The sequence below is a fragment of the Chamaea fasciata genome, unplaced genomic scaffold, assembly GCF_029207755.1.
Source record: "Chamaea fasciata isolate MVZ Bird 193981 ecotype frontalis unplaced genomic scaffold, bChaFas1.0.hap1 SCAF_7, whole genome shotgun sequence".
Taxonomy (NCBI): Eukaryota; Metazoa; Chordata; class Aves; order Passeriformes; family Sylviidae; genus Chamaea; species Chamaea fasciata.
This window is the reverse complement of record NW_027094092.1, coordinates 4,228,760-4,244,119: the sequence shown is the minus strand read 5'-3', so window position 1 is coordinate 4,244,119 and position 15,360 is coordinate 4,228,760. Positions and strand designations below refer to the sequence as shown.

The following is a 15,360-nucleotide window of genomic DNA, read 5'->3' as shown; positions in this document are numbered from 1 at the left end:
TTTAGCAAACGATTCTAAGCTGAGGTGCAGAGCACCTGCAAGACATGAGCAGGTTGCAGCCCCACAAACTGCACTCTCACTCACACCAAACACAGCCCCAGGCAGGGCCTGGATGGCTCCTTCTACCACAGACACCCACCCCGAACAGCGGTTTCAAAGGAGGACTCGGGTACTTGTAAAACAGAAAAGCAGCACAGAAACAATCACTGTATAACTTCACTGCTATTATGTCTCCCTGAATTGCCTTCTTAAAAACTATTTAGGTTTTTAATACGCGATCAGATTTTATTTCACCTAAATTTGCTCATCTGGTTTGTTCCAAAAGTCCAGAACGTGGCTTGCCCTTTCTTCCGTAACACATTGCTTTTCTAAAAGGAAAACCAGCGACTGGTCACACGGCTCCTTTCACAGATATTCTGTGTGTGCTAAGAACATTGATGACCTTCCTACAACTAAACGTTTGTGCATTTCAGTTCCTTTGTGCCAGGCATGGTAAAAATTGTATTAAAAAATCACCGTGGCTTGGCAATGGCATGAGAACATCAAGATCAAACAGCGCTTCGCACTTCGTGGAAAGCACAATCAAGAAAGAGGTGGAAGCACGAGGCTCCAAGAATGTGCAACAGTTTTCTCAGAAATACGGGAGATGGGTGTAAAAAGAAAAAAGCTCCATTAGCTTTCTTCCCCTGCTAGGGACACAGTCACAGCTGTAAATCACAGAAACATTGAAAACGTGGCTACTGAAGGAACACGCGTATTCTAATAAACCTTAGGGCTAAAACTTCAGTTGAATTACCCCCTCACTGCAATGAAATAACACACATCGCTTCTTGCCGTGCAAAACCAAGACAGGACTTGGAAACAATCAGTGAAGCCCACATTTCCAGCAGCACCCACCACCTCAGCTGTGTCCCATTTGCAACACTGAGTTATTCTGCAGTAACCAGTTACAGGACTGTTATTTCTAGGACCTTGGTATCATTTTGGTTACCCTCAATCTGTTTCAGGATCTACAGTTTTAAATGTTAATTCATTTTTATTCCTCTTACCTATGTTATCTCACACAAAATGCAATTCAGTACCTAGGGAGGGGGGGTGGAATGGCAGCCTGCTCCCAGATACATGCTCCTGAAATGGGATTTCCACATTATATAAATGATATAAATACAGCACTTCTGGCATGGAATTGGCAGGTTCTTACTGGAGGAGATGGAAGAAGCTGAATCTACTGATGAAAAGAATAATGATGGTTTGCTAAAATACAGCCCAGATACAAAAAAGCGCCAGATATTCAGTGCTTCCTGATGGGTTTTTTTCACCAAAATGTTATTCCAAATTCGAAACAATTTAAGTTTCCCTAAGTAGCCAGTTGTGAATCTGGCTTTACAAAGAGTTTTTTCTAGGCTGCTTGCTTGTCTTTTATCCAACTTCATCACTCACACTGAAAAATCGAAATTTTACTTTCTGACTACTTAAAGGCCAAAATGACTATTTTCTTCATCTGGCCCTCAGTTACCTAATTACTTCACCCTTCTAGGCACAGTTTTTGAAGAGCAAGCAAGGCTCTGTGTTCAGCCCAGGGAAAAGTTACACACCTCTACAGAATTATTTACTGCAGCACACCCTGGTTCATGCTGCACTCTGCGGATGGCCAGAGTGCTGTGAAAGTTGGTGGCAGCTGAAAAGTCAAGCTACCATTCCTGTCTGGAACACCTACGGGAGACAATAAGCAGAAAACATCATTGGCCAGCACACTGGAAAGCTGAGGTTCCACGTTTGTGGGTCTCACCAGGAAGTATGAGAAATGCAAAGAAAATAATCTCCATTAAATACAGCACTAATCTGCGCGATGCTTATTAAGGCACTAAATTAAACTCACAATTCATTTTCGAGATTATTGTTCTGAAGCTTTCAGTAATATTATACTGTACAGTTCTGAAATTACAGAAACATAAAGTAACCTTTAAAACAATTTCTTGTCTTCAGCACATACTACTTGAACTCATAATTTACTTCTATTTCAAAAGGGCGCTTTAAATTTGACAGAAATTTAAAATTTTTTTCCCTGCTGCTCAGGACAGCCACAAGGATGAATTTAGGTAACGTCCAGAGGCTTTCTGAATAAGATCATATCATGTTTTAGACAATATACAACTGGCAAGTCCTAAACACTCCAACCAATTCTTTCGTTTGCCACAGACCGACTGGATAAGCAGTTTTGAAGCTTTTGGCGTCAGAGCTTCCAGGATTAAACATCCTTTCCAGCTGCTGGCTGACGGCCTGAAGATCCTGCACTTTCAAACCTCTCCCATCCTAGCCAGTTCAAAGATCAGGAAAATGAAGCCATCTTCTTTGCAGCCGTAATCCAGGGGCCCATGCTGTTCGCTACTTAAGAACATCTCCAAAGCAAACTACCTTGTTTCGGCTCGCAGCGGGAGCGGCCCCACGGCACACCCAGCCCGGTCAGGTGACTCGCTGGCTAATCTCCTTTGGCCACCAGAAAATTTTAATCAGCGCTGTCTAACACCGGCACATTCCACAGCTCAGCAGCCAGGCGGCTTGGCGATGCAACAGCAAACGCTAATAAGATTATGAATTAAAACTGCCGCTAGGATGTGGTTTTCTGCTTCTCTATCCCGCACGTAAATCCAACAGGAAGATATCGCTGAGAACCGCCCGGCCGGACACGCGCTCACCACTCTATTCCCTCCATTTTTCATTTTTTTTTTCCCCCTTAGGTAATTTTCACCCCAAATCCTCTTAACCCATCTTAGAATCTACATTTTGCACAGACGAGTAGCTGAATTGGACCAGCAAGTTTGCAAGAAGAGGAGAGCAGAGAGCTCGATTTCTCCACAGCACAGGCAGGATTTTGCAGCTAAAATTGACATCCCCGTTTGACCAGGTCCACGTGACAACATGTGAGCTGCAAGGAAGGAAAGTTGATTATCCTACAGTTTAAGACATCCCGACACACACAAAAATGTTTAAACCTCTCCATTCTCCAACGAGCTGAGTATGACCACTGTCCACTGCTGGCAAGAAATAACTTCCTAAGACACTTCCTGAGCACTGGAAATCATTTCCATGTTCCTTAGTTTCTCCGCATTTCCATTCCACCCCTAGAGCAGGAATGGTAGGACTTATCCACCTCATAATGTGCATTTGAGGGTTAAGGTAATGTCTATAATTACAGTTCCTGTGGTCTTGCTTTCTGCCGGAGAGCAGATCCTGGTGGGATCTTCTACAACGACTGAAAATTCACCTTTTCACAACTGGACACGTGAATATCAAAGCAAACCTTCAGTATCATCCAAAAAGAGTGAGAAAAACTCTTGTTACTCCTGAAAATGAAGCATCACTGACTTAAAAATAATTAACTAAAAGCAGAGATGAAATTAAACTTCCATTAAATTAGTTCCTTCTCTGAAATCTGTCAGAAATACAGGTGAAGTCAGGTGTTGTAAGCAGCATTTTCATAAGCACGTACACACTTGGAAAGCTTTATTGTAATAAAATGTTAAAATCTGAAAAACAGCTTATTTCTAAATCAGTAGGACTTTAACTGCATCCAGCTGCTTCAAGTGTGACTGGGGAAAAATGATAACATCACAAACAGAACTACTGCCAGGTCTTAAAAGTTCAGTTCTGCTGCTGAAAAAGTTGTATCTACTTCCCCATGATGTTTGTTACATTTGAAACAGTCTCTCCTACTTTAAGTTACAAAGCAAGGCACCATCTCTCTAATATTTGGAAGGACGCCTACAAAAGAAAAAAAATTATAACAAAAACATCACTTCATGTAAAAACCCACGGAATTCTGAAATAACTACGAAGAGGAGAAGGGACTGAGACTTCCTCCTCTGCAATCCTGAGCCACTGGATCAGCTCCTGAGCCACTGAGATTTCCAGTCCGTGTGCAGCTTATCCAAGAAACGCTCAAACTCGTAGGAGCATGCCACAAGCATTCCCATTTGCAAAATCCTTTCATTATGTGGGCTCCCAATAGGAAAGAGAAGGAAAAAAAAAATAGGAGAAATAATTATTTAGCCTCTAATTTTAATTGTCCTGTAGGAAAATGAGGTTAAAAAAGTATTAAAAAAACCCTTATGTGATAGGCAAGTAGTAATGAGAAATGAAAGAACAGAAGAGAGGGCTCAGCCCTAGATGTATATTTACTCCTATCCTGTGAAGTTAAGACAACCTGTAATAGTGTATTTTAATTTAAAGAAACAAAATAAAGCAAAGAAATACTTTGTGTTAATGAAGAAAAGAACGGAATGGGAAGAACTGGAATGGGAAAAAACCATCCCAGGGGCTGAGTCCATGCAGTTTATCACCTGATTCTCTTTCTGACAGGCAAAGCTCACCACTGAGCTTCTGTAACAGAGTGCTCCAACAGATATTCAGGGGTTTGGGCTCCAGGGTGACAGCACAGTAAGAAATGGCAGAGTCACTGACGTGTTTTAACAGTAGAGAACTCTCTCTGCTTTTCAGCCTCCTCTTCAGTTAGACAGAGTCTACACCACAGGATCCCACGGACAGAAACAGGTGCCCAAAACCTTCAAAAGAATTGTGAATTGTGCTTTGGGTCTTTATTCTGTTGGCCTTTCGCATTCCAGGTATTCACACCTCATTGGTCACATATTACAGAAGTGAAATTGAACAGCTACATTTACTCCTTGCCATGCTTTCCAATCTCCTTTGATTTTCTCCTCTCTAGAGACAGATACTTGTAACTTTCACTAAACAATAATCTGTACTTAAGTATTATTTAGCGTTACACGGTTCGGCAGAAAATACAAAACATTAAGACTACGCTCTTGATACTCCTGATACAAGATCTTGAACTGTCCATTGCTTAGCTTGTGAGGATGCCTGGCCAGCAGCAAAAAAGAACATCATTTCCCCATCATCCTCAAGTTTCATGCTCCTAAGTTTGAACTGAATACAAGAAACTCTGAGGTTCAAGAACTGCCCACGTATTGTTGCTCTTTCATGCTGTTCACATTTAACATGGGGATTTTTTTTCCCACTCAATTAAAAAGAGACTCAAGAACCACAGGTGTTCAAAAATTTGGCTTAGAGCAACAGCAAACGTTATTCATTGGAATTAAAGAGTGAGAGATGATAGTGTTAAAGCTTCCTTTTTATATTCTGCTGCGTACAAGTGTCTTCAAGCAGCTTCGGATGCACCTGAATTACCATCAGATGAAAAACAAATATAGAAACACTTGTGACAGTGGCTGGTCTACATACAGACAAGGGCTTCCCTCGCCTTCAGAGGACCAGAACATAAAGCGTTGACCGACAAAGCAAACATACTAGGATTTGTCAAAGCATTTTAATGTCTTTCATTTTTTTCTACCACGCGTCTCGGCCCAGGGTCATCACGCTGACGCAAGATCTTGCTGCCGAGTTAAGGCATTAAACCAGACGCCTGCTCCAGGGTCCGTGGCTATGTACAAACAAGCAGGGACCCCGAACATGTTATGTTACACGCAGTTACTCAGAGACGTTTTTACAAGTCCTTTTCCCTCCCAGGCTCTTCTCGGAGGGGCTAATGCCGCGCCGGGCCAGCCCGTCCCGCTGCACGCCCGGCCCTACAGACACCTCGGCCGCACCCGTACCGCACTCCCCGCACCTCCCCACGCCGGCCCGTGCCCGCTGCCGGCCCCGGCAGCCCCCGAGCGGCCCCGGCAGTCCCCGAGCAGTCCCGGCGGTCCCCGAGCAGTCCCCGAGCAGTCCCCGAGCAGTCCCCGAGCAGCCCCGGTGCCGCGACCCCGCTCTCACCTCCCCGCTCGCCGCCGGGCCCCTCGGCCCCGCCCCGCCCCCTGCCGCCGCACGTGCCAACAACGCGGGCTCCCATTGGGCGGCGGCTCGGCCAACCGCTCTCTCATTGGCGGAGCGCGGGCCCGGCGCGCCCGGCCCCGAGATGGCGGCGGCCGGAGGGGCGCGGGGTTGCAGCAGCAGCAGCAGCAGCAGCTTCCAGCGCAGGGCCGGGCCCCGGCCGCCCGCCCTGCCGGGCACCCGGCCCGCCGTGCGCCACGGGCAGCTGCTGCTCTCCAGCGGGCTGCCCTCCCTGGACTGTGTGCTAGGTTGGTGGGAGCGGGACTGGGACCTCCCCTTCGCCGGGCCCTGCCCGCCTTCGGCCTCCCCTCACGCCGCGGCCGCTCCCGCGGGCTTCTCCTCCCTCCCCACAGCGCCGGGGCTCGGCGGGCGGAGGACGGGGCCCGGCGGGACGTGTTCGCCACCCTGAGCGTGCGGGGGAGCGGCTCGCCGTGCGCCGGCACCGCTCCGAGCAGTGAATGGGCTGAGCAGCGTCTGGCGCTGTCACACGGCGGCTGAGGGCTCTCCCCTCGGACAGCCCTGTGTGCGCTGCCGGCGCCTCGGGGCTGCTCGGGTTCGTGGCATCCTCGGTGTGTCTTTTCTGCCTTGCTCGCCACAGCTGCATGGTTAAAGCGCCCCGCGTAGATAAGTTGCCCCGGCGTGGTTGCGCTGTCTGTGGATCCGTCTTTGCCCGCTGTCGCTGTCAGGGTGTGAGAGGTCCCGCGGACTCGTCTGTCGTGGCTGTTGCTGTGTCATCCGTGCCGTGAACCGGCACTTTCCCTTGGGCTGGGAGCGATTTCATTTGCTGGTATAAACAGCGTGGTCTGTCTGTGTGCTCTGTGGTCCTCTAACCCTTCACGCAGTTGCGTCCTAATGTACGTACGCGGGACTTCTAGGTGAGAACGGCCTGATTTTAGCTTCGTTCCTTCATCTTTGGAGCACACAGATTATGCCACTTTTCTTTCTCCGGATGCTTTATATGATTAATGATAATGTAAAAGTTGTATCCGTTGTGTAAAGGGCTTTTTGCAGCCTGTATATAATTTTGTGTGTGTGTCTGCACTCTCATCAGGGATTAGGATCGTTGTGGAGGAAGCTCTTCCTGCTTGAGAGAGAAGTGTTTCGTTAAGCGAGTGTAATTTGTGAAGCCTTTTAATTGCACGAAGAGCAGGTTTGCGTTGAGTATTCTAGTTCATATTCCCTTTCGGAAGCAGTGGATTTTGCACAGCATGGCTCAGAAGTTGCAGACAGCTCCTGTGGTGGCAGTCTCCTAAAATTCTAGGCACCTGCTAACACAGTTAGTGTTTGTTGTGGAAACTGAGGACACTTCCATTAAACCCAGGATCCCTTCTACAATTTCCTCGTCTTTTAAACATTTCATGATTTCCCGAGCTTTCTAATATTTGTCCTTGAACATCAAGGGAATTCCTTGCCTTTAGGAACAGCAACTTTGGAAAATATTTTTAGATGGGGTTTTTTGGGGGGTTGTGGCATCTCTGAAAACCCGGACTCTACGTTCCTATGTTAAATAGCCCTTAAATCCCTGATTTTTGGAGGCTGAGTGCGTAGGCCAGGAAAGACTCATGCTAAGCATGCTGACTTACAATAAAGTTTCCACTGATGCCAGGCATTGTTGGGACAGACCTCCAGCTGGGTGAACCTGTACAGAATTGGGATTCACTGATTCTGGAGACTGAAGGAAGGACCTCAGGAATTTGCCCTCTGCAGCCTTAAGGCAGGGTCAGCTCTGAATTCGGAGCTGGTTGCTCAGGGCTTTGTCCAGTGGCGTCTTGAAAATGTGCAATGGCAGAGATTTTGCAGCGCCTTAGGATAACCCAGTCTAATTTCTGTAGGGAATTTTCTCTTTCCTTATATCCACTGGGAAGCTCCCATTTGTTGCCACTGCACCTCAGGAGCTCAGCTGTGTGTCAGTGCTTCTCTTGGGTGCCACCCCAGGGCCTTCAGGTTTTCCTCTCTTCTCCAGGCTGAGCAAGCCCACCTCCTTCAGCCGCTTCTCTGCAATCAGTTGCCCCATTTTCATTCCCCTCCCTGGCGCCACTTGAGTTTATCTTCATTCCTTCTTGAACAGAGGGGCTTCGAGTCATCTGGGCCTCGTGTTCCAGGTGTGATCTGAGTGAAGGGGAACATCCTTTGAGCATCTGGTGCAGCCCACTGTGCTGGCGACTCTACCAGGGTTGACTTGTCATGCCTCATGTCCCCTTCCTGGGTGTGGAAATTCTGTCTTGCAGAATGCTGTTTATGTGTTTCTGAAAGAATGTTGGTGCTTCTCTTCTTTTGTCTTGCCCATTAGCAGTTAAATGATTGCCTGTAAAAATGTTTAATTTTTATTGTCGCGGGGGAGTGAGGACGATCCTTTTTTTCTTTTTTTTTTTTTTGTATAAATTCCCAATGGAAGCTATTAGGAACTCTTTTAATCTGGTATTTTCATAGACATAGTTTGTAACAGTCACTAGGCAGTCTTGTGGATCTCTGGCTTGGGCCTGAATTTAAGTCTACTCCGTTTATAATCTGTAATTCAGATACAGAATTATTTGCCAGACATGAAGGTGCAGCTTGTGAGGGAAAGCATGGTGTTGCCACCACACACAGCTCTAACGAGGAGCTTCTGAAGAGAGGAAAAGGCAAAGAATCCGAGGAGGAGTTTCTTTCACCCTACAGCTGCTGGCTGATTGTTGCATTGTTGTGGGACACTAAAGGAGTGGATTTCCTTTGGAAGAGAAGTGGTAGATAAATGCTGGATTCCAGACGCTGTGTTACCATCAGGGCACTCTGCACTTCCAGACTTTATATTCAAGTTTACTTTCAAGGTTTATGGGCCATGTATGGCTGATGTGTGCCAGAGCAATTCTCTGCAATGAGCTGCAACTACTGTGTAATAATACCATCCCATGCCGGGTATTGAATGTTTTGTTTCAGGCTGCTCAGAAAAAAAGGTCAGGGATATGCTTTGGAAACACTCAGCACACTTCTCAGCTTGCAAAGTTTGTTGTGCTTCTCTCCATAAGATCTTAAATCTCTCTGCTGTAAGCAGCAATGTGGAAAGTTACAAGTCTTGCTTAGATGTTTATAGATGCTGCTGCCTTAGATACTGGCAAAGAAAAATGAAAACAGTGAAATTAGGAAGAGTAATAAGTTCACAGCAGCTTTCTTGGTAAACTTAAAGATTTTGCCTCTTCCTTTTGATTCCATCAGCACTCCTGCTTTTTTTTCCTGTTGTCTGTCTTTTGTTTCATTTACTAGCATTGTTGCTTGTTGTAATATGAAGATGTAACCATGGTAACTGCAATAGTTTTGCATTCCCTCTAATAGAAGACACTTGTTCAAACCCCTCGCTACATCTGATAACGTCAAGACAATGCTCTGACCTGAGTTTGCCTTTAGCAAGCAGAGTATGTGCACATATGTTGCAGCTCTGGCATGTAGGAGCAGTCCCACTGATGATCTGAAAATACAGCTTGAGAGAGTTTTGGCTGCACTGTTTGACAAACAAACTCACTGTAAAAGCAGAAGAGACACTACTCCTGTCGTGGCTACAAGTGAACTTTTTTCTAACCAAGGTTTTGCAGTCCTTACTGCCATGAGGTTATACATTACTTATGGATGCTTTAATCATAATTTCTATGTCAGCCTAGGATTTGGATTTCCAAAATCTCAACATTTGAAGCTTTTCTTTGCTGTGGGCTGTATAGAGCATATGTTACTAACAACAACTGTTAGTAACCCATGTGTTCTGTCTCCCTGAACAGTTAAATGCAGTGAAAATTGGAAGCATACTTCGTATCAAACATCAGTATGATTTCAGATTTTGGTCTCTTTTTTTCTTATGCTTTCCCCTTTGCTACATCTTTTGGGTTCATTTGCATTTATCTCCTGAATGAATAAATGGAACAAAAATCATAGGCTTAGAACATGGGGATTTCACGAGTGATTCTAACTTTCTGATAAACAGCAGTTAAAATTGGAGTGGGGTTTTTTGGTTTTTTAATATCTAGAAAATGCTTGATTACCTGATCAGCTTGCTGTAGATATTGAGGCATTTGTACATCTTGACTCAGGAGTTTAGCTTGAAACATCTGCTTCTCTGTAACTGTGAAATTAGTACCTGGCTTAACACTTTGACTGCCAAGTACTGCCCGAATTGTGGTGCATCATGGCCTGATGGCAAAGTGATCCTGTTCTGGTTTCAGTTCAGGTGCTGTTATGCAACAATACTGGCCCCTTTTGGCCTATGGGAGAGCAATTTGCTTTTTCTCTTCCTTCTGGGTGTGTGGCAGGATTACAGATACTGCAGGCATTTGTACTCCCACTAGCAGAGCTGAAGATTAAGAAGTTGATCCAACTCATATTGGAATCAATTTCTAGTGGAGTTTATTGAGCACTTACAAATGTATAAAATGAAAGATCCTGTTCACTGGAGTCCATCTGTGCAGTCCAGAATTGACTTCTGGAACTTTGCATGCTGTGCTGATGGGATTCATCAATTAGTTAGCTCCTGACTTGCTTTTAAATCAGTACAAAATTGCAGACAACATCCTGCAGTTTCCATGCGAAACACTTCACTAGGCTGGTTACATATGGCCATCTGAACACTTCCAGGGATTTTTAGCTTTCCTGTCACAGTCTTATATAGTTGTTTAAAAAAAAAATAGTCTGATTTCAAGTTATTCCACGATTGTAATTCCTGGGAATCAGATTATACATCAGTGTACTCTTTCCCTAAAATAAAATGAGTTCTTCTTTCACTGTCCTGGTGAAGAAATTGATGGAGTTGTTATGTCCAAGACCTACTATAAAGGACTTCGGCGTCTTCAATAGTGAATGTTTTTTCACGGTGTGTGTTGTGTTGTTTATGATCTCTCAGCCCAGGTTTCAATGGGTTAAAGTCTTGCTGCCATGGCAGTTCTCAGCAGTAAGATAAGAGGCAGTGGAGCCAGGATTTTGCCTCAAAGACTGGGGTGGGAATTTGCTAAAATCTACTCAAATCTCAGTAGGTCATTTAGCTTACATCCTTCTTGATCCAAAGGAATATCACTTGACAGTGATTAATATTAGTTCAGTTTAGTGAATGTTTACTCACTGGAGTCATCCCAGTAAAAATCTGCTGGCTCAGACTGTGCATCCCCACTGTAGCACTTGAGCGTGGTTGCGTAGAGCTCTGCAGGATCTTTTTACCACAATGATGATAGTACAGTATATTGTGAAAGTAATTGTAATGTGCAGTATGTAATTACATGTAATGTATAATTATTTCATAATAGAGAATTGTAGTAAGTATTGCAAAGGTAATTAAAATGTTGTTCACTTTTGTATTTTTAAATTCCCCGTTATCACCTTTCTTTGACTTACAAACTAAGAAAAGTTAATTGTTCTCTAACATGGTATTAAAATGTAGCCTTACTTTATTCTTCTTTTTGTTTTGTTTCCAGGTGGAGGCGTAGCTGTTGGAACCCTTCTTCTTATTGGTTAGTATAGAATATATAGATACTTAAAGCCATATTCTGAAGTGTTTCACTCTTTAATGTGTTCATTAAACATCCTCTCTTTTCACTGTTTTTTGAAGTCAGACTTTAAGAAAGTATAACTCTCAGGTTCCTTCACTTTATGTAGCCTTCAGAATGGACTATTGTCTATCTCAAGAATTACTGGAGGTGAATCAAAACTTTAATTTTAGACAGGCTTGAGCACCCACAAAGAATGCCCCAGAATTCTGTTTGAAGACAGGGCGTTTAGCGCATTTCAGGACTTTTTAGCAAAGCAGACAAATTAGTTAAGATTTTGTAAAGTGCTGTTAAATCCAAACTGTGTCTCATCAGAAAGGGGTTTGTTTAAGTTTGGCCATCTGAGGAAGACGTCCAATGCAGAACCTTTCAATCTTCTGGTTGCCAGAATCAACTGAGAGCAAGGTGATGGAAGCCTGCTTTCTCTCAGGGTGTGGATGAGGCATGTTGAGATGATTAAATAGGTTACACCAGAATTCCCTTTACAGACCACAGTGCAGCTTTATGGGACCATGTCTCCATTGCAGCTGAGGTGTCTAGCTTTCCTTTCTGTTTGATTGAGTTGACACAAAACCAGCAGAAAAATCAAGAGTTTGTGTCTTAATCTCCACCCTGAAGGAGCATCAGAATCTCATGACTCTCATAAGTGAGAACAGTGACTAGATTTCAGCCTTGCCTGGGGACTAAGCATACTGGCACGTGCCTGGGTGATTTGGGTGGTTTCAAAGAAGTTGTGCCTGTAGTGTTTTAAGAGCCTGCTTGTCTCTAGTCGTAGACACCAATAGAAGCTCTTCAGACTGTGGCTTTTTAGCCTTGAGACAGACTTAATCAGTAATTTTCATTCATTTTCTAAAAGGGATGAAAACATGGTGGTCCCAATATTTTATCTGTGTTTACTATCCTTGTGGAAAGACAGCCATTGCTTGGGAAATTGAGTTTGTATCTAGAGTTTTGGTTATGTATTTTGAATTGTTACAGTTCAAAAACTGGTCTTAACACTAAAGAACCGAACAGTGGGATTTGGGGAAAACTTACTTGAAATCTCTTTTAGCCACTATTAGTATTACAGCCTGTTACTTTCTGTTGATACAGGGCTCATGTAACCTGCACTAGAGACTAATAAATTTTTCTGTTTGCCATTGAGCAAGGTAATTGCTTTCACTATGGCTTGTTGTTATTTCAAGGCTAGCCTCTATTTCTGCGTTTTATCCATTAGAGACAGTTGTTGATGTGTCACTGCGTCTTAAAAAATGTTGATTTTTACAAAAAGTATATAAATTAGTGTATGGTGTGGTGCAGATTAAGTAATTTGAATAGTTGCTTGCCAGAAAAGAAACCTGATGTTACCTAATTCCAGCCATTTTCGGTTTGAGAAGAGCTGCTATCTTGCTGTGGTAAAGGAAGAAGAAAAAAAAAACAAAACCAAACAGAACCTATTATAATTTACATAAATCAGAGATTGTGAGACTAGATTAATTTTGTCTTTCTGTTACAATATTCACTGCCCCTTCCAGTAGACAGACTGTGTGGAATCCAATGAATCTACTAGCAGGAAAATTGTCATTAATTGAAAGAAGTGGTGCAGTATTTCACCACAGGGTGTTGTGGATGTGGAGGACAGTCGTGTGGACACTGCTGGCTCGATGGAAGATGTTTCTTGAAAGGATTTTTACCTGAATTTTGTCTCCTCTGAGTGCATATCTGGCCATACTCGGTAGTAGGTTTCAATTTGCTTATCCCCTATGTTGGCTGTGTACTTGTGATCTGATATGAAACAGCTTGACAGAAACCCAAATGAGAGTGTCTCTTTTAGATCTGGAAACTAATTTTTTTTCCCAAATGAGACTTATCATATATTATTTTGAAACGTGTAATTATGTACAAAAAGTCTTAAAGCGGGGACTGTATTTATTCATGACTCATTAGTCTAAAAATTTTGAGACTAATTTTTAAGGTTGGTGCAGGTAACGTTGTAATGGCATTGTTAGATTATCCTGTCAGCATACCAAGAAATTCTGTCACGAGATCAGTCTAGGCAAGCTTAATATTATCAGGATTGAAGCTGTCAGTGATAAACCTCCTAGGAAGATCTTTCTGTGTTGTACTCCAAGTGTTATAAAAAGGTTAAATTCTTCCCCCTTCCTTCAACATTCTCTAAGGCGAGAATAAATTGCATTACTTTTAGCTTAGCTCCCTTTGCAAATTAAATGCTCATCTTCATTATTTGATGCATTATCTTGGTTAATTTAACCAAATAATAGTAGATTCAGGGTATTAAAATATTTATTTTAACTGTTGTGTTCTGAAGATGTAGTAATGGCACAGGTTACTTGATGAGGTTGTAAAATATTGTTTGAAATATAAGTGTACAAGTTTTTTACACTCAATTCATAATAAAGAGCCCTGTGATTTGCACTTGAACCTAATTCTATCTTATATTCTTCTGACAGTGTTTTAATTATATAAAAATTAGAGAGTTGAAGCACATGGTATTCTTGTGGAAGACCCTACCTACCAGAGCAGCTTGAAACTTCCTGGGGTTTGTTCATGTAACAAGAATTAGGATTTTAACTAGTATTTTAGTTAAAAAAAAAACCTTACAGTAGTGGGTTTCTAAGAAGCATTCTGATGTGGAACCCCATCAAAGCAGTTTGTTCAGTATGGATGTGAGACCACACATTTATGGTTTTATCTGAACCTGCTGCAGAAGATCAGCTTCCCAGAAGAGTCTCTGTTTTCAAAACAAACAGGTAGAATAAGCTCACCCCTTCCCCTCTCCACTCCAATGTACTTCAAGCTGTTGCACGTGTGTTTTGCCAGCCCAGGAGGAGTTTGCAGGGGGATGTTATTCTGTTTTTAAATGTAAGCTTTGTTTATATAAACATTCTGCATAGTGTGCTACAGCAGCCTCACTAGAGTGTCCTGGGCACCTTGTAAGAACCTCTTCTTGCTCATCTTTAAAAGCCCCAGTTTTGACAAGGTCACTGACAGCTAAATGTTTTGAAGATTATCAGTAGGAGGGGTTTTGTTTGTGGCTGAGGTCAGTTATTAAAAGTTAAAGTTGTCTGGTGAAAAACAGGTCTATGCTTGTAAATTCCAAGCCTTGAAGCAGTTTCAGCTCTACTTTCATTAGCTACTTTTATTTTTGTTAAGCATGCTATTTAACCTGACTGGTAAGAGCTCTCTTAACTTGTCAATATAATTGAATTTATCATCTTTTTTAAAGCTGAAAAAGATAATCTCAAGAGAGGTACAAAACGGTGATTTGCTGCATATAATTCTACAAAATACCAGTTAGCAGAATTCACCTTCCTGAAGTATCGCCAAATGCCAAATATTGTAACTTACATGTTTGACAACTCTGGTTTGGCATGTGCTAATTAAATGCAAGTGACATAAAGTATATCCCCTCAAGCTTAGTAAATGTGGACATTAGAAAAGTATCTTTTAAATGGAATTTCAGATTATTAAAATAATCTCATTTTATAAGATGGGGCAATTTGGAGAGATGTTTCATAGCTAGAGAAAGATGCACCTTAGGTCACAGGACCACAGTGTAGAACCATCTATCTGGTAAAAAAATTATCAATACTGATAGGCTGTGACAGGCTTTTGGCAGCTTTAGGGCAACCTGTCTAGACTTTGTACAGAGAAAAAAAAAATAAGCCATCTGTACATTACATTGTTGCAGGCTTATTCTTTCCTCTTACAGCTCTCATAATTTTAAGCAATTACGCTACAAATGACCACTGGAGTTTTTCAAAGACCTTCCTGCTGCTTAATATAGTGATGTTTGAAAGTCAGGTATTATAAATACAGTATTTATAGACCTGATATTTCTTACCTCACATGGATTTTGTTCCTGACTTCTTATTCCTCTTCCGGTTCTGGTGCTTATTCTGCATCCGTCTTTTGGAACAGGAATGCCTCTGTGCTGAGGGAGTTCTTCCTTAAGGTCACATGGTTACATATCAATTTCTATAATTGGATTTGTTTCCTTAATTTTTAAATA

At 42.8% G+C, this 15,360-nt stretch overlaps 2 protein-coding genes across 2 annotated transcripts in view; one reads left to right on the top strand and one right to left on the bottom strand.

Moving 5' to 3' along the window:
- Window positions 1-5,857, bottom strand: part of IMMP1L (inner mitochondrial membrane peptidase subunit 1) — a 29,853-nt gene extending 23,996 nt beyond the window's left edge. The window contains exon 1 of the mRNA XM_066187264.1: window positions 5,794-5,857. The gene's annotated coding sequence lies outside the window, so the exon portion shown is untranslated. The remainder of the gene's footprint in view (window positions 1-5,793) is intronic.
- Window positions 5,564-15,360, top strand: part of ELP4 (elongator acetyltransferase complex subunit 4) — a 134,800-nt gene continuing 125,003 nt past the window's right edge. The window contains exons 1-2 of the mRNA XM_066186768.1: window positions 5,564-6,098; window positions 11,277-11,312. Coding sequence (XP_066042865.1) covers window positions 5,564-6,098; window positions 11,277-11,312 — 571 coding nt within the window. The remainder of the gene's footprint in view (window positions 6,099-11,276; window positions 11,313-15,360) is intronic.